This window comes from Anastrepha ludens, chromosome 5 (genome assembly GCF_028408465.1).
Source record: "Anastrepha ludens isolate Willacy chromosome 5, idAnaLude1.1, whole genome shotgun sequence".
NCBI lineage: Eukaryota > Metazoa > Arthropoda > Insecta > Diptera > Tephritidae > Anastrepha > Anastrepha ludens.
Genome location: NC_071501.1, coordinates 59,777,947 through 59,801,851, shown reverse-complemented (window position 1 = coordinate 59,801,851; position 23,905 = coordinate 59,777,947). Strand labels below are relative to the sequence as shown.

General features: G+C 36.9%; 1 protein-coding gene across 1 annotated transcript; it reads left to right on the top strand.

Annotated features, from left to right (window-relative positions):
• The first annotated feature begins 117 nt into the window (after positions 1-117).
• Positions 118-22,562, top strand: LOC128863666 (MTOR-associated protein MEAK7). The gene is made up of 7 exons (XM_054102932.1): positions 118-428; positions 11,295-11,513; positions 13,563-13,878; positions 13,946-14,200; positions 14,276-14,394; positions 17,625-17,816; positions 21,730-22,562. Exons 1-7 carry the CDS (start codon positions 303-305, stop codon positions 21,841-21,843), a joined length of 1,341 nt encoding a protein of 446 aa, XP_053958907.1. The 5' UTR covers positions 118-302; the 3' UTR covers positions 21,844-22,562.
• Positions 22,563-23,905: the final 1,343 nt, after the last annotated feature.

Here is a 23,905-nt window from a genome sequence, read left to right as displayed (position 1 = left end):
TAAAAAGGTAATTAGCTATTAATACACGGAGAACAAATTATCTGACGTGGGAACATGCCATAAGTCTAGACTAACTGAGTATGGATGAGTTTAACCAACATCTTATCATCAACGGCAATTATCGATATAATTATTTGACACCACTTCATTTTCCTGGTCATGTTTTTTTCTTGTATTTTTTAGTGTAATATCGTATTTTCTTTAAGTTTTACATGAGACTGCTGTTTCTATCTATTTGTACGATAGAACAAAAAAACAAATACTAGTTGAATGTAAAAACACTGAAGACTGTTAATTTCAAAATGGGGAACCAGCACGGGAAGAAGGAGTCTAAATTGCCTTTTACTTCGGAACAACTTAAAATGTTAGAAGTAACATTTCGTGCTTGTGGAGCACATTCTGAAAAGTTACAAAAGGAGAAGTTGCTGGTAAATATTACTATTCAGAAGAGGTTTATTATCAGTGACAATAAAAACGATGGCGATTGTATCAAATATATTCTGCCTAATAGACTACATCAAAAATTAAGCAAAATCGGTTCAATACATAAGAAAGTCCTCATTATGTAGCATCCACTTCGCAAGCTCACTTAAATCAACTCATCACATGAGTTTACCTCACATTCAAACAATACGACTTTTTATATCGGCGACGAATTCGTATTGAAATCCCCGCCTTACCCCACGTCTCCGCAGACAAATAGTCTCTCCAGTCTAATTAGTCCGGTCGTGTCTGTTGCGGCCAGAAATTATGGATTAAAAGATTTGGCTATCCGAAGAGAAATGTTGAAAGTTGTTGTAGGAGCATAAACATACCCTATACATGTACGGGGAATGGTGCTGCAGTGACAAGTCCTTGGCCGTATATAAATCTGGGTTATTCCGGTAATATGTAAGCATTCAACATGCATGTATCAACAAATATTGCCTTTTATGCAGATCATATTTTACAACCAGAGTAATTTGATGAAGTCTTTATAATTTCTTTTATCAAATTAACTTAAATAACAATGGAACAATTTAACTTAATAAAAATGGAACAATTTGAAAAAACGACGTATAAAATAAATAAACCACTAATTCAAAGCGCCCAGCAGTGTGATTTTGTAGAAATCGTCAACGAATTCCTTGTTTAACAATAACAATCAACATAATTAGAGGAAACAAGATAATCGTGTTTTCGTACAATGGGGTCACACATTCTAACTGATGCAAGGCTATTTTTTTAAAGGTACTTTAAAGTTATTTTTAAAAGGTGTGGTTTAAAATCAATAATAGTTTAGTGTTTTACAGCTGTATTGGGAAATGCGCTAAAATTTACACTTCGACAATACGTATCTGGCGCTATTATTTAGTGTCATTTGCAGTTCTCATTTGACCTTAAACGATCATTATTAGAATTGCGGAACTATAATTATGGAACTAGTTCTCAACGCGTAGTTTTTAAGGTAGAAAATCTGCTGTGTGCCATTACTTCCTTTCAAAAATAAAACGAAATACATTTTACCTAAGGTATAGTTAATATGACTTGAACCCCCTAAATATATATATATATATATATAAATAATTGGGGGCGTACACCCTTTGTGGGTGTTTGGCCGAGCTCCTCCTCCTATTTGTGGTGTGCGTCTTGATGTTGTTCCACAAAATGGAGGGACCTACAGTTTCAAGCCGACTCCGAACGGCAGATATTTTTATGAGGAGCTTTTTCAACGCAGAAATACATTCGTAGGTTTGCCATTGCCTGCCGAGGGGCGACCGCTATTAGAAAAATGTTTTTATCAATTTTGGTTTCTCCGAGATTCGAACCAACGTTCTCTCTGTGAATTGCGAATGGTAATCACGCACCAACCCATTCGGCTACGGCGACCCCTAAATATTACATTATTTTATAACCGATACTGGTTTAAATTGATCGATGTACTATTCTCTATTGTTAATATAAATAATAATATAATACAAAAATTTTAATGCTACAATATAATGCAACTCAAATACTAATGCAAATTTTTGTGTGTGAGCATTTGATATCCCTTTAACATATACTTCGTAGTTAGTGAGAGATTATATTATTAACACAGTATGTGAATTAAATAATAATGATAAAAAATAATAAAAAACTTTAACATTAAACGGACACTTATATTCTGTTCTAACTGTCAACTAATTGCTTTTAGTTTTTTTTTTTTTTCATTTCAATATGTTTGTGTTATGTTTCAATTAACTTCCTTCATACTTGTATATTATTATTACATAAAATCCAATGATGAAACATGAGTTACTACATATATATTGGGAGATAAATACTTGTATGCATGTATTATTATTATTATTATTTATTAGAGCAATTTGAAATATTACACTAATTGATAGAGCACACTAGCTACTTAGGCCTACGGTATGTCTGCATGAAGTATGCACTCCATATATTAAAACTTTCAAAGAATAAAAAACAATATTTTAGACGATTAAATAATTGTCACGCGTAATGGTCACAAGCTACCTGCGAATATATTTATAATTGATATGTATATGTATCGTTTATGTCGTTACTGATAAAACCCAGCCCGCTTTGCTTTGCTGCTAGAGAGACAGATAGGAAAAGAATATTATGCTCTTCGACCTTATAAGGTATACTGTATCCTCTACTCCTCACACTACTTCCTCTAGACCCTATTCTATTATGAAATTTAAAAATATTTGACTGATTTGAATGCATGTACATTTATTTAAAATGAGAAGAACCGATTTTGAAGGTAGTATTGGTATTGTTGGAAAGTTGTAGTCTTCTCTCCAAATATACCCACGTTTAGCTGACGGAAGCTTATAGTTTTCGAATTATTTCTAGTTAAATTTTTTATTTGCTCACCACTCAAAGCCATTTATCTATGAGGGTAAGCGCTAATCTCAATACCTTTAGTTTTGCAAACACTTCATATTATTTAAGAATCCTAGCATTTATTTATTTCAATCATTACTTATATAAAACTTTATTAAAGAACGGTTATAAAATAACCGTAGCTGCAAAAAAAAAAAAATGTAATGAAAATGCTAGCAAAGATATTAGAAAAAAAGCATAAACATTCCCCATGCATATACGGGGAATGCTGCTGAAGTGACAGTTCTTTTGCCGGATATAAATCCGTGTCGTTCAGGTTACGTAGCACCAACTGTCGTGGGAACGAAAAAAATGATTAAATTGTTGTTGTAGCAGCTTACTAAAGCCTACAATGTAGATGGTGTGCCTTCACATGCTGGACATATGTTTGGTTTGTCGGGTCAATTCTGGATAAGTAGGAGTTTAGTCTGCTACAGTATCTACTGTGTTGGTCTTGAAAAATTGCTGACGAGTGCCGACCACTCAAATAATTCGCGGACCACCTGTTGTTGCTGTTGTAGCAGCATAGACATTCCCCATACATATACGGGGAATGCTGCTGAAGTGACAGTCCTTGGCCGGATATAAATCCGGGTCGTTCCGGTTACATGGAACCGACTGTCGTGGGAACGGACCAGGCGGACCACCTCTTCAGTCCTGGCGGGAATGTCGACTGAATAATGTCATCCAGTAGCGTGGGGTGGGTGACAGTACCCCTGTTGTTATGAACAGCGCTGCACAGCTCGAAGAAGCTTCAATATTAAATAATGGTACTTTGGGCTTCAGTAACCTCCAAATAAACCTCTCTCTGGTTTCAGTAAGTTTCTAACTTTGCAGATATATACATATGTTTTTGTGCACTTTTTATCAATTGGAGAACTGCATACATAAAGTAACATATTAATTAATTATTACATAGTATCAGAGAACAAGAAATATTTATTATTATTATTTTTTATTAACAAATTAACTAAATTAATTACGTTAAAATTGAAAAAGAGCATTAGCTGTCAGGGCTATCAGCTCTACAAAAATATTTAAAAACAGTAGGACTAGAATGCTTGTGTAGAAATAAAATCAAATATGCTTGTACTTATAAACTTATGTATATACTAAAAACTAAATACGGAAAATTTATACTAAATTCAAATTCGGGCTCGGATGTGCTTTATAAAGTTGTTGATAGCGATGATATCGGATGTAGGGTTTTCTAACAATTTAATCCAGTTCTTCCTCAGGTAATGATTTCAGGCTTCTACAAAACGGGGCAACCTTGGAATGTATGGTTTAAAGAGAGAGCTCCTCCTCAGTGTGCGCAGACTGGAGGTGGCTCCTCGGTCAGAATGCATTGATGTGTGTCAATAGTGTGGCCAAGGCGTAGCCGGGAGAAATGTTTTATTTGTGTTTTCCATACGCCGGTGGGGCATTGTGGGGGTATATGCTCTCCGTTTATGGTAGTGTAGTGGTGGTGGGTGTAGTTTAGCCATTCAAGTTTTGTTTTGGTGTTGAGATATCGTCTAATTGCTGACAGCATATCTCTCTTTTCCCATGTGGGATTTTTTGTTATCGGTGTTGAGGAGGTTTGTTTGGCCGCCCTGTATGCCATCTCGTTCCTATGAATTCCTATATGGCTTGGTATCCAAAGTAAGCGTAAGGTAGCCTCCTTGCCAATGAGCGTACCCCTTATTCTAGTAATGGTGGATGAATTGGATTAAGGGTTTAGAACTGCGGTTGAAACAGATTTGCTGTCGGTTCATATGAGAGTTTTACATTAATTTTCCAAGGCCATGTTTATACATGACAAAAGGCGACTGCTTCTGCAGTAAAAACAGATGCACAGTAGTCCGGCAAAGTTTGCACCCGTAGAGTGTCTCCGTTTGTGTCAACCACTGCAAAGCTGGCTGGTACGTTATCAGATTTCGAGCCATCTGCGCTACTGGAATATAGAAAGGAATGCTTCGGGTGATGTAGTTTTTTTTCAAATTTGGATAGGCCGAGGTCACAGGATACTTTCGTTATCTCCCATGGTGGGTTTTTTTGCTTGGTAGCTCACCACCAGATAGGGTAACTCTAGCTTGTTGGCGATTCCAAATATTTGATGCATAACAGAAGGAACTTTTTGTGGGTTTTTTGGGACGGTTTATATTTGAGATGTCTTTGTCAATGATTGAGTTGGATGGGAAAAGAAATTTAGGGATGAGTCTCGCTTGAATCTGATGTATTATTTCGTCAATTGCCTTTTAGCCTCTGCTAAAAGATTTTTTATTGAAGTTGTGCAAAAATACTCGTTCGCGCCGCTTGGTGATATACCGGCCTGAATATGTGTAAAGCCGATTTTGGTGAGTTATCAAAGAGGAACAGCCCGTAGTCGATGTTGCTTAGTAAGGTTGTCAGAATTTTCAAAAAATGTAATTTATTATTTTTTTTTGCATTTTCTTAAAGTATAATATCTTAAAAAACTACTTTTCGAGTTAATCAACAATTAACAAAGGGCGTATAACTCTACTTAGTCGATAGCGAAACTTTAAATGCGTTTTTCTCAAAACTATGTTTTTTGAACTGGGGGTCACTGTAGCTTAAATCCCCCTTTGGTATATTTCAATAAAATGTATACTGCTTTTGAAAAATATAAAAAACGCGTGTCTGATCGAAGGATTTTTTTTTTTTAATTTCGATTTTTTTAAACAATTATATGTTTTAAATAATTAATGTACAATTAATTGTCGGTTTTTTCTCGAAAATCTGAAAAATATTTCCTGAGGCCACCATATTGTTAATTTTTAATAAAAAACTTCGATCAAGCACAAGATTATCTGTTAATAAAATAAAGTTCTCTTGTCCGATTGATTTTAGATGAATTTCCAAGCACTTGTGATGATCACTGCATGGGATTTCTGGGCTCCGCACAAACAGCGAAAACTTTTACAATTATTACTTTTTTTTTTAAATTTAGCTAAAGTCAAGTCGAAACATGGTGTATTAATGTTATGTTTTTATATTTGTAAAATAAAGCAATTGACTAGCAAAAAAAAATTATTGAAAATCATAATTTTTTCGGGCCTCTAACTACCCCTAACCCCATAAGTGTTTTGGTTAAATATATAAGAGTATTAATGTGTACATGACATTTCATACTTGCAAAGTATGTAATAATGTTTATTCTGGCAGCTAATGCTTTTTTATATTAGAAAAGTGGCAAGTCCATTGGTAATTATGGGAAAATGTAATAACTAAAATTTCATGTTTTGTACATTTACAATTTCTATATATATTATTTATAGCTAAACTAAGATTGTGTAAACCGCACGTATGTTTCCTACATATGCACATGAAATTTTTTTGATTTTTCTAAGGATATCTTGGCTCCAGAATAATCACCCCATTCCAAGATGCCCTTTATTAAATTTTTGAAAATTGAGATCGTTTTTATATTATTGTTCCTTTTGCAGAGTGTGTAGACGTCATCTGCATAAAGTCAGTGATCTACCAGACTATTGGATTTTATAATATTGCTTATTTCATTAAAGGCCATGTTGAAAAGGACGAAAGATAAACGAGAACCCTGAGGTATTCCGTTTTCTAAAGGATAAATGTCGGAAAATGTGTTTTGAATTCTTATACGAAATTTTCGAATTTTTAGAAAAGACTTGACAAAGTATTTTGGGTCCTCCTCCCCATAAGTGAAGACGATTTAGAATTACATGGGAGCCAGCTCGCTCAAATGCTTTCTCAAAGTCAACCGAAAGGATGGAGATGTGGTTGCGGGCTGAGAGGGCTTTCGTGATATAGTCGTCAATGTGAAGGAGAACATCGGTGCAGCCTCTATTGCGTCTAAATACAACTTCGTTAGAGATAATAGTGTGATGTGTGCCAGTAATCCATGTGATTCGATTTGCTATGATCCGTTCTAGTAATTTTGAAAGGCAAGAGAGAAGAGATATAGGGTGGTGGCCATCGGTTGAGAGAGAATTTTGTTTTGATTTGGGAATAGGGATTATGGTGGCAATTTTCCAATTTTGTGGGATAATACCAGTGTCTAGGATAGCGTTGTAAAGCCGGAGCAATTGGGATTTTCCGACTGTAGACATTCTATTGATCATCTTGTCGAAACCAGGGGTTGTTCCTTTTCCATTGTGATTGGTTTGCGGCATCTTTTGGGTGTGTCACCCTAGAATGGTATGTCTGGTTCGAAGTATGATTTTTTTCTCTCATATAATGATTGGAAAAATTTGTATCTGATGAATAATTAGACCACACTGTGACAAATTGGTTAGAAATTATGGATGGGTGGGAAGAGATGTAATTGTTGGTTTTAATTGCAACGACAGGTTGGTATGGGCTCCGATTGCATAATCTACTAATTTTATAGAAGCTTAACCAGCTTCATGGTTCGGGGAGTTGGACTGAATGCGAGCGTCCAATTGGTGATTAACCTGTCTTGCAAAGTTGGACCCATCTGCGTGGTCTAATAGGAATTTCTAGGGAGTTTTGGAACGGGAGGAAATATTTGGGTTCATTGAGAGGTTTAGGGTTATTGGGAAGTTGTCGCTGTTATAGAGATCATCTAGTATTTGCCATTTTAAAAGAGGGAATAGTGGAGGCAAACAAAAAGATATATCAACATGAGAAAAGGAAGAGTGGGTGGAAAAGTGAGTCAGACTACCATCATTCAGAACGCAGAGGTCTGACAGTCGTATAGCATTTTCGATAATTAGCCCTCGGTGGTTATTGGAGTTAGAGCCCCATAAATTGTTCTACCGATTGAAATCGCCAAATACTAGAAGCGGTGTGCTAACTGATCGGAAAATATCGGCTAGCTCTTTGGTGGTAAATATTTGACAGGGTGGAATGTAGACCGATACCACAGTGAATTTGATGCTCATTTCAATTTCGATCATAACTACTTGAATGTTAGAGTTTATGTCAATATTTTTATGTGGAATGTGCTTCTTTACTAATAAACCAACACCTTGTTTGGCCCTGGTGTGTGATGAAGCATTTACGAAGTAGTAGAAGTAACTGTTTAGGAGGGCTGGACTTGGGTTGAATAGCTTAATAAGCGAATTGTTGTAAAAATCTTTTATATTCCATTGTATATTAGAATATTTAGGTTCATGAAAAAAAGGATAATTCTCAGCCTTTTATAAAGTTGCCTTTATAGAAGCGAGAAATGTTTGAAATATTTATAATTCTTGGAAGCAATTATCTGTAGAGAGAGCTTTTCCAATACTGAGGGTTTTTTTTAAGATAGTAGTCGTTATTTTTTAGTAAGTTTTGAGTAAAATTGGATATTGGTGATTGGAATGGCAAAGTGTTGGTATCTGAAGTTGAGCTTTGTTGTGGGGAGGAACAATTTTCAGCAGGAATAGTAGGAACAGCGTTAGAGTCGCTACTAGAAGAGGGTTAGATTGGTAAAGTTATGTGTTTCAGTATTTTAATTTCAGTGTGTTTTTATTATTATTTCTACTTCCGCAAGCGATATTATCTGTGGATGAGACATTTTTTGTGACACTAGCATTAGAGTTAAGCCGTTGGGAAAAGGTAAACTATTTTTATATTAGAGGCGCGCTTCGCCGGTACTGCATTTCTCTCGGGTTTTCATCTTGCGGATTTCCTTGGCCTGGATATATTTGGTGCAGTTCCTGTCCTTGTCGCGATTGTGAAGTGGAAGGTTGCAATTTTTACATGTCGGATTACTATTGCACCTTTTTTGAGTATGTCCCAACCTTTGGCAGTTTCTGCAACGCATTGGGCTAGGGATATAAGGTTGAGCCTTCCTCCAGGAAGCTGGAAGAGATCAAAGGTTAAAACAATTTGTCCAGTATAAATTGTTTTACCCTCAATTCGGCGGGTATACGCCCTTAACATACTGATCCTTCATTTCTCCGATTTTTTCGTCTTAGGGAACGTGCTTTAGACAAGATTACACCTTTCATCGAATTCAATGTCTCATGTAACTTAACATTAAAGGGATAAAGATTAGGAAAAGACTTAGCTTTTAGAAACTTATCTGCCATTCGAGCATTGAGGGTGAAGACGAGTAAATTACCGTCGCGGAGTTGTGAGATTGAGTTTATCTTCGTCGATTTAGCTTCAATCGATTTTTCAATGGCAAGTGGGCTCAGAGAAAAAGGCTTAGTATTGTCGGAAGAAGATATCAATATAAATTTAGGGTTATGTGCGTGGGGCACTTTTTAGGGAGTTCGGGAAAATGTGTTGATTTGTACACCTTACTTTACACTCCTGCGCGCTTTTGACGCACAACAGCTGCGGCTATCGTGCATTTAGAAGACATATTTACATAATATGGGTGCAAAAATATATACGGAGCCGCGACCATTCCATATGACAATTTACGATTCACCAAATATTTCTGTAAGAAATATTCCAGTATTGACTATTTTGTCATCGTTGAGAAAAAATTGGCATATGGGTGGCTTGTACAATATTTGAAATTGTTCAGCGCCGCGGAAACTAGAATCATAGCCGCTACGGCTGCGCCTATTAATGTATTTTGTTCTTGTAGTGGCTGGACTTAAGGTGCCCACACTAACCAACGTAAACGTACGCCCGTATCATCTGACATGATGAAACAACGATCTACGATACTACAGAACGGAATGGTGGTGAGAATTCATTTACATGGGGCTCTCATTACTTTCATTCTGTTAGCTCATACGGGCGTACGTTTACGTTGGGAAGTGAGAGCACTATTAGATTTTCAGTGCCTATGGATGTACTATATGTATAAAGAGGAATAAAGTGTGTGCGGTAATATACATGCATATGTGTGTACTAATAATCATAGTTTTGCTGGGAGTTCAGAATACAAATATGTACGTACATAGGTTAGGGCATCAAGTGTGCATACGCCCATGCAAATATTAATTATTGCGTGTAGATATGATAGGCGATGCAATTGAACTTTTGTAAAAACACAACTAACATAATATATTTATTATATTAATATATATATGTATGAATATACCAAAACAACTTGTACGATCTTTGCATTCTCGTCTAAAATTAGTTTCGACACAAAAAATGAGTAAAGATTTTCATCAAATTTGTATAAAGCTTTAAATTTACTAGAACTCACCAAGTTGTGGGAAAGCAGACAACAGTGAAGTTACTTTGATTTTAAATAATGGTGCTTATAAATCAAATATATGTATGTATGTATGTACGAATTAAAAATGCAATTAAACTTTTGCTTGCCTGTAAAAAAAAGTAAATTGGATAAAATTGTGTTTGCCGCAGGTACATAGAAATGTCAAATGTCTTGCAAAATGCCGTCGGCAATTTGAGTTAATGTACTTAGACGAAATTCTCCGTAATCAGCTCTGTTAAGAACTTCCCCGCTGTCGAGCTGGGCGAGGTGATAAAATCTTCGAAGTTACACTTCATTTTTGGCAATTCACACTATTCGTAGCTCGAGAGACTTCTCTATATCATTAACGTTCTCTGCTCAATATATTCATTGTAATGTATAGTTACCATCGCAAGTTATGGAGGCAATCGGTACCAAATCAGCTGCATTTGCCTTGATAACTATCTGACCGTCCTTATTTGTTTTTTCTTTGATTTTTTGCATATATTCAATTTATATAGCTGTTTATATGTAATTCATTATTTAAATAAATTAAATAGAGCGATTTCTAGGTTCTTAAATGAAGCAATTTCAGAGTAAAATGCCGGAATTTATACTGTTAAAAGAAAACTCTAGCGCGTAGGTGAACAATGTATTTCTGACACCGAAATACATGTTCAAAAAACTTTCCCCTATTGGATTTCTATACTCAGAGCTCCGTGAAATCTGTACTCAGAAAGTTATAATTATGGAAGATTTAAATCAGTTCCTTAAATACGTGGATAATATGTAGAATAAAAAATCGACTTAAAGAAAAAAATGTTGTTCTCTTTTAGACTTCTACTATAAAAAATGTAAAAATGTTCTCATTTCCTATTGTCTATAAGTTTTATTTATTGCAAAAATTGATAGCCAGCCCAAAGTCAATTTTACTTAACTGTGCGGAAGTATATAAAATTCGGCCGAGCTAAATTTAGCACTTCCTTACTTATTATCTGTGTGTTTGATAGTAGGGTGGCCACCGTAACCGAATGGGTTCGTGCATGTCTACTATTCGGAAGTGCGTAAGTTCAAATCTCCGTGCATGAAACACCAAAATGATAGAAAAGTTGTTTCTAATAGCGTTCACCTCTCGGCAGACAATGGTAAACATCCGAGTGCATTTATGCCATGAAAAAGCTTCTCATAAAAAATATCTACCGTTCGGAGGTTGTAGGTTTCTCCATTTGTAGGTCTTTTCCTTGAGAGGTTGAAAGCGCCAATTTATTTTATTTATTTGACATGTATTTCCCAGCAGTTTTTAAACTTTTGTTTTTCTTATTTTCAGGAATCCTGGTCAGCTATTATCGACTCTCACTTAGCACAGTGCACTGCAAATTTTCTTTTTAAAACGATTCAACAGTCGCCATCTGTAATAACACTAGCTCGGTATTCTGAACCGTATTATATAGTCGAGAGTGGAACAATTGATGAAAAAGTGAACTTTCTGGCCGCATCTCTTGAACAAACCGATACAAATCAATATACAATTAAGGAACTAGAACATGTAAGTTCTTTTGTGAACATACACATAATATTAGCTTAGATAGAGCCAGATAACAATTTTAAGAGCAAAATTAGCAACAAATTTTACTTGGACATAAAGCTTGTTAACTTTGTTCTACAGATAATCCACTATTGGAATGGCAGCATTGACATGATTATGAACAACTTAACAATTGTACAAAAATAAAATGAAAATATTTCAACCATTAAGTACTACGGAAAAAAATATTTTCACATCCTGGCAATTACTTGCCCTTTTTTGCTGCCAACTGGTTTTTTTTTACTCTCAATCATGTGCCATGGTTATTCTGTATGACGAATAAAAGTATCCAAAGAGCCAGATCCAACCGATGCTTAAGAGACTAAAATATGGGTATATTCAGAAACGCATTATAAATGCGCAGTAATTGCAGCGCTGGCAGCACTGCCAATGTGACAAGTGTTGCAATTGATAGATTGGCAGTATTAAAATTTTTCCTGCAAATAATGCGCGACGTTTGATACAAAAATGGCGTTTTGGAACGCGATGCATTTGCAGTACTGCCATATTTGCATTTCTGAACGCATTGCCAACACTGCAAAAGTACGTTGCGCATTATAATGCGTTATTGAATATACCCTATATGTGCCGTAAACTCAATGTAAATGAGTTAAAGTTAATCTTAAAATTAAGTTTAATTTTAAACCGAAGTTCGAATGGATTATTTGAATACTATATAAACATTTGCGTCATTTATTAAGTGTGTAGTTGTTGTTGTTGTTGTAGTATACTTTGCCCTGCCAGTGTGGTGTAAATAACCGGTCGTCTTCGTCTAGCTCATCTAACGGAAGGCTCAGGAAACTTTCTGTTTCGACAGGTTGGGTTCAGACGGAGAATGGTGTTTCGGTGAGTAGGTTTGAGGGGGCATGTGAAAAGGTGGTTAGTATCGTGCGGTGTGCCTTCACATGCTAGGTATTTGTTGGGTATGGCGGTCGATTCTGGATAAGTATGAGTTTAGTCTGCTGCATTATACCGAACGTAATTGTGCCCATGTAGCTGGAGTTCTTCATATTTTGCGGATGGTGGTTGGTCTCCGATTACGACATTCGGGGGTCGGGAGCTTAAAAAGGTGGTAGGTGTCTTCCGATGAATGTCGTTTACAGTCTGTTTAATCACTGTCTGGTCCAGTAATTGTAGGTCTGTTTAGTCCTGGATCTCGTTGGCGTAATTTAGGAGGTTTTTCATGGCAGAAATACACTCGGAGGAGGTTTTCCATTGTCTGCCGAGAGGCGACCGCTATAAGAAAACCCCACTATTAGTCCACAGTAGCACTTGTTGACAAGATAAATTCTGCGTTGGATTTCAAGGCTAAGATTATTATTGGTGTTAATTTTGGTTCTCAAAACTTCAAAGTCATAACTGTCAACAGTGACGTAAGTTCCGATCCGCCGACTGTTTGTTTGATAACAGGAGTTACTTCGTCTTGTACTTGTTCACCACCAGACCCATTCGCTTTGCTTCTTTATCCAGCTTAGAAAAGGCAAAACATATAGTTTGCTATTGATATCATGATATTGACATCATCGGTCTACGCCAGCAATTATACTCTCTTACAATACATAGATTGTGGCTGAGCGATTAAGTTCCGCGGCTCGCACAATATTTTCCACCATCAGGTTAAAAAAGTTACCCGTCAGCGGGCGGCCATCCTGTCTAAAATCTCGTTTGGTATCAAATGGCTCGGAGAGATCTTTCCCAAATCTGACGGCGATGCTGATATTGCTCAACGTCGTAAAACTAATATGGCTGTTCAAGATGACGTTGAGCAATACTTACAAAAGCTGCTAAATTGAAAACAAAAATTCTAACCATACCTATTTTTAAAGTTTGCGAAGGTTGTATGTATACTTTATGTTCCGGGATTTTTTGACTACAGTTTGAACTTTCTAACTTTTAATAAAAGAATATAAAAAATAATGTCCTAGAATTTTTGTTGTTAATTTTGACCAACATGGCACTACAATTAACTGTGTATAACATTATAAAACTATTTATCTATTTCATCATTAGTATGTGGCTGCTGTTTTACGGAGTTATTTAAAACTCGAAGCACAACAGTGTACAGAAGCATTCGAGAGTTGGAAGCAGCACGGATACCAGTCAGCGGAACGGACAGTTTACGCATTTTCAAAAGGACTTATTCGCAGCTTATGCCAAGGTCATGATCATTTCCTTAATTTAAGTCAATTGGAAGAATGGCTGCGGACTAATCCCACTTTTCTAATAATGTGGCTCGAAGTTTTTAATTATTTATATAGTAAAAATTCCTCAAAGTCCCTTAAATCGAGCTCTGCTCTATCCTCAAATTTACTGCCGGTATTAGATGGTAAGCATTGAATGTAACAATTGGAACAACACAAATATAAATATTTTAAATAATAATATTCTCTTAGGTTTAGCTAGTGGCACAAATTATACGCCCATTTTAGATATTCCTCATGTTATATTTGTGAATAGTAATTTGCCGAACGAACATCGTAATAAATGGCGTTTCTTATTCTCTTCAAAAATAATGGGCGAAAGCTTTTCAACAATGTTAGGCAAGATTGTGGGTCGGGGACCTACGCTATTAGTTATAGAAGATGAGGATCGTTATGTATTTGCCGGTTTTTGTCCAGAGTCGTGGTCGATGAAATCACATTTTTTCGGTATGTGCTTTTATATAGTATATCGACTCTATTACTTATATAATTAAATATCATAATTTGTTGTATTATTTTAAGGTAATGAAAGTTCAATGCTATATACATTGAGTCCAGCAATGCGTTGTTTTAATGCTACAGGATATAATGACCATTATCAGTATTTGAATTTGAATCAACAAACGATGCCAAATGGATTAGTGAGTAAATTTGTTTATGTACCTTTTTGCTCCAGTTTTATTTGCCATGTTACCAAATATATATTTTTATTTATAATTACGATTGATAAAATTTATATGCTGAGAATAGAGAACAAAACAAATATTAGCATTTGTATTTATACATCGTGATATACATTTATTTGGTGGTCTTGAGTAAATATTCGTATACATTTTTCAACTCAAAGAGGTAAAATTTTAGGCTACTCATTGCATTGGATACCTTTGTGGATTACGTTTCGTAGAACCTCCTGCTTGTTTGGTATATTATTAATTTCTATTAGTTTGCCTTTAGTATTAGTCGCAAATTCAATTTCTTTTAAAATCCCAGGCTTCGGATGAACAAATCAACCGATCTTTTGAGACAACGCCAGTAATGCTATGGACGGTTTTTGAGCCGCCTATAAAAATGGCACAATCAACTATGTTTAGTGAGTTAATTAGTATACGATAGTGGTGTTTGAAAACATCAGCATTAGTAGTACTTTTACCAGAGTTCAAAAATAAAAGAAACGTTTTGTGAACGAATCGTCCGAAGATACAAAAATTGCTTATTTAAATATATTTTTAATATCAAAAGATTGGGCGTGGGGAATTTACAAAAATGGTTTAGGTTAAGTAAATCCTGCTATAACATTTTGTGAAATAATCTTTCCATAAATTCTGTGACCAATTTTATTATGCATTCGACAAGAACAAATTCGCAGGAAAAAGTTTCGTTATTTTTTGCTTTTCTTACGATGCATTCTCTACTCATCAATTATACTCAGTTTCGTGGCAAATTTTGCTTGTTAACAATGTCTGTCACTCTATTACGGAGATATGGAAAATCACATGCAGTGATTGCATTGCATAAGTGTGGTAAAAGTGCAAGTGATTTACGAATTACTGAAAAAACTTAATATTTCGAGAATGTTTGTTTACCGCACGCTCAATCGTTTTTCTCAAACGTCTGACGTGATAGGCAGAAAAGCCGTTGGAGATAGAATTCGCAAAAATCCGCTTAGAAAGCAAATCAAGTCCAGGGAAATGAATGTATCGACCATTCATCCATGTATCGATATTCATGTCAAGACTAATTATAGATAATCTTTACATGAGAGCCTTCTGTTGCTCAACTGGTCATCTTTTGACAATGCGTTTGAAGAAAGTTAGATTCGACAGATGCAAGCAGCTTCTTCGGTGACACGCGGTCAACGGCTATGAAAATTTTATTTTCACAAATGAGAAAATTTTCACTGTTAAATTAAAAACTTATTATACTTATAAGTAAAAGGACAAAATCTATGCTACAACTTCTACAGACGCAAAAAATGTAATTCCAAGGGTTTAGCGTGAGTACCATTCAGCCTTCGTAATGGTTTGGTGGGGATTGTTTTATAAAGGTGTTACATTTCTTAATTTGTGCGAAAAAGGGGTTAAGACAAAAGTGTATCAGGAGGACGTCTTAGATGGCGTGGTGAAGCAGTTGAGCAGTTGTTTTTCAATGGAGAGCGTTGGATCTTCCAGCGAGATTCCGCTTCAGGCCTTAAAGCAAAAACCCCCAGTAGCGGTAAGTTGGGCAAAGGTATATATTATTTAAATATTTAACTACTATGCGAGAACAATCAGGAATGGCTTCGAAATAAAGGAATGGAAATAAGGAATAAAGAAATAATTTTCAATAGTACAAAATGTCTTCGACATTTGTGGATAGTGGTTTTGTTTTTGCTGTAGTAAAAAAAGCAAATTTTGTCTCTTTAGACGATTCTTTCGTGAAATGTTTTGTTTGTTTTTGAATTGTGATCACCACGTATAAGAAAAGACTCATACTGCCATGAAAAAGCTCCTCATAAAAAACCATCTGACGTTTGGAGCCGGTGTAAAACTTTAGATATCTCTATTTGTGGAAAAACATCAAGACGTCACGCCACCAAACGCTCAATAAAGCGTGTAAACGCTAATTCTACACAGTCATTTATTTAACGCATTAAAGGCGAGAGTCGTAGAGATTACACAAAATATCTCCCACTTTAGGACAAAAAACGCTGTGATGCCTAGCAAACCTTTTTCAAGATCCCCCGCCTTTAATGTGTTAATACAGATACGACCTTTTTGTAATGTGCTCTATATTTCATGCCATTTTACGAAAATGGAAAAACAGAGTATGCATACATCTTATTTATTTTGTTTTATTTCATTACTAAACATAAAATACAAAAAAGTGTTGACTCATTTCCATGATTCAATTATTAAAGGTTTGCTCCCTAGTGACATTCGATTTTTGACACTCCCTTACAGTTTAAATCCTTTTTGGTAAAAATGGTAGCAAAAAAGTATTTTCTTACTTAAGGGGTTACATGGGTTTCGTGGGTTCAAAAAATCGATTTTTTTTGGCTTATTAATTTCTACAACATCTCAAGAATATTATCCTATATTTTCAAGTCGAACCGAATAATAATTGCGGAGATACAGCCTTTGGAAGGTGTGCGCTCCAAGCCATCTTTATTGTTACTTAAAACTTTAAACACGTTTTTCTCGGAACCGTGTTTTCAAAGTCGGTTGTCAAGTATCGGCTTTTTAAGATTTAATTTATTATGGACGTCATATTTTCTTATATTTGTCTTCAAAACCCACTACGAATTTCCGATGACGTTCAAATCCGGCGATTGTGCAGGAGTTTCAACAATGTGGGGATATTTATATACTAACCATGTTTGTAAAAAAGAAACCAGGTTTGGGTAAAAAGAAATCCATTAGATTTACGTAAAAATTTTGCGCAAACAGTTTAAAACTTTCATGGTCGATCTTTAGCTGCTGGGCGATGCTACGACTACTAATATGCCGGTCAACTTCGATTATTTCTGTGATTTTATTGACATTTTCTTTAACATAAAAAATGACTGAACGGAACCGACGAAACCAAAATTGCACGTTACAGTATCGGCACCATAAACACCATTCACAAGTTCAGCGGCCTGGCTTCGATGTTCCCCTTTATCAAAGAAAATCTGCAAAATGTACCGAATTTTCCCTTTGTTGACCATTGTTAGCACCCTGTAACTCACAACTGAATGGAACGAACAAGAAAACAGTTGATCCCTACAACTATCTACCGGGAAAATATGGATTTCTTTTTCCCCAAACTAATATATTATAACTTAAATAATTATGAATATCGTTGGCTGATTTATTTATATACAATATTATATATATATTATATTTCACCGCAGGGAATGGGCGGACAGTTCAATTATTGGGGTTTATGGATTGACAGTGATTATGGCTCAGGACAAAGTAGCGAATCCTGCACAACCTATGGCGATTATGTACAACTAAGTAAACGCAAAGATTTTAGAATACGTAATCTGGAAGTTTGGGGCATTGGTGAGGAACCTAAAGATGAAGATTCGGAAGAAATTGAAGTAAGTATTTCAAATGTACATAATATTTGCAATTTCACTTTAATATAAAAAAAATATATATTATTTTAACACGCGTTAGTATATATTTGACAATTCCATATTTTCCACTTCATATTGCTACATAGTGACTAAGTCTCGAAGAAATTTAAAAAAATCATTTACCTAAACCGTGCTCGGTCCTGTAGTCATCGGGGAAAGCGCGAAAATAATATTTGCCGGGCCTATTCTCAGAGTTTAACTTCAATTGAGCCTCTAACAGCACCATGCAGATCTCTTTTCAAGTATGATTCCTGATGACATGGATTCAAGGGACATGGAGAAGGGCGTTGGATCGAAGTCCATGCCTTCTCCGTTGTCCATTGCCGGCCGTCCCAATTCCCATTGTGGAATGAAAACATGAAATAGTGGTAGACTAACCAGAGCATCTAATATCGGGCCTGAAGTAGTCGGGAAAGCTCCGGCGCAACAGATGACTGACTCCCACGAGAGAGAGTCTACTCATCCAGACTACTGATAAATAGGTGATAATAGGTCTTATAGCTATGTAGATCCATAGGATCTTGCTAAGAGAAAGATCGCACGTTTTCCCAAAGACACCTTTGCTGTGCCAGAAGGCTGTCAGTGCTTTGGATGTCTTTGTTTCAACGTTTTACTTCCAAAGGAGTTTACTATTGAGGATTTCTCCAAGATATTTGATTTCTACATTGTAACTCCTTTCAAAATAGATAGAACGAGCCCATCAAGCTTCCTCCTTCTGGCAAAGAGGATAATACCAGTATAGGTAGGGTTTGCCGATAGCCCATTCGCACAGCACCAAGTGTCAATCATATCCAGAGTTTTCAGTACTTCTCTATAGATGCTCATAAGCGAAGAGCCCGTAAAAAACATGCAACGTCGTCCGCATACGACAGCATTATTTAAGGTGCTGAGTAGAGGATCGATCACCATCCACCAGAGACAGCACACCGCCTTGGGGGCAGCCTATATTAACCACGGATAACACCAGCAGATTTTCCTCTTCTCGCACCGAAACGATTCTATGGGCTAGCATCGAACGAATCCGATTAACTAGCACCCGGTCTACGCCATGCCTACACAGAGCCGCACATACTGTCAAAAGTGGCATTATCAAACGCCCCTCTATATCCAAAAAGACGCTCGCAGCGTAGTCCCGCCTATTAGTACCGTGCGGTACTTCACATGCTGGACATATATTGAGTACGACGGGGTCGATTATGAATAGGTGGGGTTTAGCCTGCTAGAATATCCAGAACGTAATTGAGCCAAAGTTACGAGGGTTTCACGATGCAGCTGAAGCTCTTGTTCTTGTAGCAGTTTATTAGGCCCTGCCAGTGCGGTGTTGCCACCGATTGTCATCGTCTTACTCATCTAACGGTAGGCCCAGGGGGTGTTGGGTGAGTCGATTTGAGAGGGCATATGAATAGGTGGCTAGTACCCTGCGGTGTGCCTTCACATGCCTAGATAAGTAGGAGTTTAACATACTACAATATCCAGAACATAAGTGAGCCAAAGCTCTTCGTTTGCAAGAGGTGTTGGTTGACCCCCGATAACAACATTCGGTGGTCGGGAATTTAGGAAGGTAGTAAGAGTTTCCCTATGAATGCCGTTTAATGTCTGTATATATTTTGCTGTCCGGTTCAGTAGTTCCAGTTGTGTTTTGTCCTGGATTTCGTCAGTGTAGTTGAAGAGCTGCCTCCTGACATGCCTGAGAGATGGCTCAGACTCTAGAAAATGTGTGCAGAAGTGATTCCTTCAATAGCACCCAAGTAGAAATTGTTGCTGTGCTCCTTAACCGGGAACATGGAAGCCTAGTTGGGAATGTGTTGCAGGGGGGACATCAGGCGGCTGTTTTGATTGCAGTATTTTTACAGGTCTGCAGCTTTGTCTACTGTGTATCAAGGGCACCCGCCGACCAGAAGGGCGCGGCATAATTCAGAACCGGCCGGCCAATAGCTTTAAATGTCGCTAGCAACATTTCTTTGCTTTGCCCGGCTAGCGATTTGAAGATCTTGTTGGGGTTTTGGACCTTACTGGCAATTGCGATTTTATGCAGAAAAAGGGGAGCAAACTATCAAAGCTGACGCTCAAGATTTTGGGTTGTTAACGGTCGGTATTTGTGTCATCTGCATGCACCTTTAGCTACAGTTTGACCTCCTTTCAACCAGATGGTGATAGGGTCGCCGTGGATTTAGTGGCGGAAAGTTGTAGACTCCTCGCAGTGAAAAAGCAAGAAAGGGTAGTGAGAAAGGGTGGCGAGATAAACATTCACTTTGAAACACAAGTCATCGATCTTATTAGCCGATGCCATTATCGAACAATTGTCAGCTTAGAAGACCAGTGAGACTCTTCTGGTGATTGGTGAAGCCTCGAGATGTAGAAATTGAAAAGCAAGGGTGAAAAGCCACCACCTTACGGCATACCTTGCTTTATCTATCTTTGTTTTGAGCTGTGATCTCCAAAGATGACAGTCGATTGCCTACATAGATAGCTCGCGGAGCAGTGCTTTAGCCTCGATGGGAGGGTCAACTGTTGGATACCATCTAGTAGTGTGGAGTGGTTGACTATATCGAAAGCCTTGGACAGGTCCAGCACTACTAGGACACCCCTCTCGCCGGACGGTTTTCGTTAAGCCCGCGGTTGATCTGAGTTTTTATGGCAGTGAGTTCTGTGGTGGTACTGTGCACTCTACCGAAGCTATGTTATGAGAGTCGTCAAGATCAGGTTGAGGACATTTGTGAGATATCCTATTCCCAATATACCCAGGTTTTTCAGCATCCACATGTTAGTTCCGTCGGGGCCAATAGCTTTTCAAGCTTTGCTTTCTTGATGACTACCTGAACCTCATCTCTGGAAAAAACAAGCGGCGCGCAGTTGTTTGGCAGTTTGGACCTATCGATTGGAAGATGCACAATGAATTGCCGGCTAGAGCCACCATTATTGTCTCACTCGACATCTCGGGTGATCAGGGAGGAACTACTATGCAATTTTTCTTCTTGGACCGCAGCTATTAAGATTCCATGTCGATTCATAAAGTCGATTATTTGGTCAACTTTACTCGACTCCGTTTCAGTTCAATTGTAGGATCTTAGAACTCCTCGGGATGGGAGTCGCGATACGGGGTGTATGGGACGCGTGGGGTTGTCTACCTAGGACCTGATGTGCATTCCGCTGTTGTTGTGACCTGATGGCGATAGTCGGTAGGGACAGAGCATCTCCGAAAGTGGCACCAAGACGCAAGAGTTGCTTTTGGGTGATGTCATGTTCGAAGATACAGAGCTGAACCACTTCGCCTGCGATGGGTGGTTGTTGGAATCCCATGACGGTATGCTGTTGTTCACTATATGCCTCTGTAGTGTGTTCATGGGGTTTTTGAGTAAAGTCTTACACTTTATATATATATATATATATAATTGGCGCGTACACCCTTTTTGGGTGTTTGGCCGAGCTCCTCCTCCTATTTGTGGTGTGCGTCTTGATGTTGTTCCACAAACGGAGGGACAAGCCGACTCCGAACGGCAGATATTTTTATGAGGAGCTTTTTCATGGCGGAAATACACTCGGAGGTTTTGCCATTGCCTGGCAAGGGGTGACCGCTATTAGAAAAATCTTTTCCTTAATTTTGGTGTTTCGCCAAGATTCGAACCAACGTTCTCTCTGTGAATTCCGAATGGTAGTCACGCACCAACCCATTCGGCTACGGCGGCCGCCGTACTTTACTCTTTCCCTTTTTTAATCTGGGTTGTGTTACATGATCAAACCTGCAGAAATATTTGGAGAATTTCATTAGGCAGTGTTACGGTAGTGGTATTTAAGCGTTTATATTCTCTATTGTTTATTAATGTCACAAAGTATTAGTTTTCTTTAATAAATTTATTATATCTAATATTTTCAGGGCGCTGGAAAGAATTCAATATTGGATAAGAATTTAGAGGATAAAGTTATGCTCCAATTGGCTGGCAAAGAAATGCATTCTGAAGGTCTCCGTGACCCTGACATGGACTTGTGAAGATATATTAATTTAGGATTAAGCTGAAAACTAAATGTTTTTTTACTATTAAATGCGATTATATTGTTAATAAGTTTTCAATGATATCTACATAAATACGATGTAATATCGAAGTTATACAAAGAATATTATACACTAAGGCGTGTATCCGTCAAATATTGTGCTTTTTACCTTTGAATATATATATAATATTTATGTGCATATCATACCAAGATGTATTAATGTTATCATAGCTTATTAGTTTTTGTGAACATTAACTTTTGACTGTGCCTTTGCTGAAACATATTTAACTATACAATATGTATGTATACATATGCTGAGGAAGCCATACGAAATTTAAAATTTAAATTCTAATATCAATTCCGTGCTTTTAAATATTTCTATTACTTTAAGGACTTAAGATTGTTGTTGTAGGTCCTTATTAATCCAGCCCAAGTTGGTGTTTTCAGGAAACTTGTTGTTTCGGTGGAGTCTAGGCAGAACAAAAACGATGTTTGCTGAAATTTAACTGTTGCCAGATTACCTTTATTAATATTTTACAATAGTCCAAAAATGCCACATAATTAGTTTAATAGTTCCGGTTTTCTACTTCTACTTAAGTTGCTTCGCCTGTAAAAAGACATCATACGTGTATTATCCAGCAGCGACAGTTTGGAAGGTATTAATTTTCTATTGTCACTCTTTAATGATTAAAATTATAGTTGTATACTCCAACTTGACTTCCTTCGTCTATGTTGTAAATAAGCCCATTGGTGGTTTCGATACGAAGTTGGTATACATTCGATAGATGTCGCCTTCTTCCTTTCCAAAATTTAAGGCAAATGGAAGTAAGTATATGGTATACAGTGTGTCTAATGGAAGAGTGATCGCCAAAACTTATAAACTGTGACCAATTCGATTCTAACAAACTGCATTGTGCGAGCTTATAATATTTACATATTATATGCAATATACCTATTCAATAAAATTTATAGTCACCACCATTAATTGGTGTTAATTTCTGCGCAAGTTTTGGCGGTCATCGCCTCTAAGCCAATTGCCTTGATAACAGCAAACAAGAAGGGGCTTCATTCGGGATGGGTATACTTATTCATGAACGTCTTACTGACAAAGTAAATGATATAGACTAAGTTAATGATAGAATATGACTTGTTAAAGTAAAGATGACAGTCGAAGCACTGAATATTGTATCTGTATATGCACCCGACATCAGCAAACCCGATGAAATGAAAGAAGAATTTTATCACGATTTGCAATAACTTCTTGAGCAGATACCAAGAAATGATCAAGTGATATTACTGGGTGACTTCAATGCCCGAATTAGAAGTGATACTATTCGGGGCATTAAAAACAAATACAATGAACATGTGATAAACGAAAATGGCAGTATGCTGCTGAAAATCTGCATGAGAAATGAATTGAGGGTTAATAACGCCTACTATCCTCACAAAAGTCAACATAAGTACACTTTCAACAACTCGAGAGTGATAAAGCGAACATTGATTATGTTGTCACCAATAGAATAATACACCCATCGAAAATCTTAGAAGTTCCAGTGTTAGGTTCGGCTAACACGGAAACAGATCATAACTTAGTACTAGCAAAACTCCGGCTAGAATTAAAATAATAACAAAAAAGCAAGAACAAAATATGACGGAAAAATTTAACATCGAATCACTAAGAAACGCATCCACAAAAGAACTATACATACATGAAAATCGACTTAACAACAAAATATCAAACAATTGAATTACAAACACTGAAAATGTTGAAAAAGCGTGGGCCAAGATATACACAAACATAATCTCTGCTGCAAATGAAACAATCGGAACCTGGACAATTAATACCAGCAACGCCAATCGGCACAACAAAAAATGGTAATGCAATGTCGTTAAGCTATTAGCGAAAGAGAAGAGGAGAGACTATGTTCGAAAGAAGACCTATGCTATTAAAACAACAAAACAACAACAAGGAGAGACTATGAGCGATACAGAAGATCCAAAATAACTTATGAGGAATACGGTAACCAGAAACAGAGCTAATTCAAAAATCAGCAAAATAA

Coding starts and splice junctions, on each gene's coding strand:
- LOC128863666 (XM_054102932.1), top strand. CDS start 303: ATGGGGAACCAGCACGGGAAGAAGGAGTCTAAATTGCCTTTTACTTCG. Junction 11,514..13,562: donor CAATTAAGGAACTAGAACAT/GTAAGTTCTTTT, acceptor TTTCATCATTAG/TATGTGGCTGCTGTTTTACG. Junction 13,879..13,945: donor TTTACTGCCGGTATTAGATG/GTAAGCATTGAA, acceptor ATATTCTCTTAG/GTTTAGCTAGTGGCACAAAT.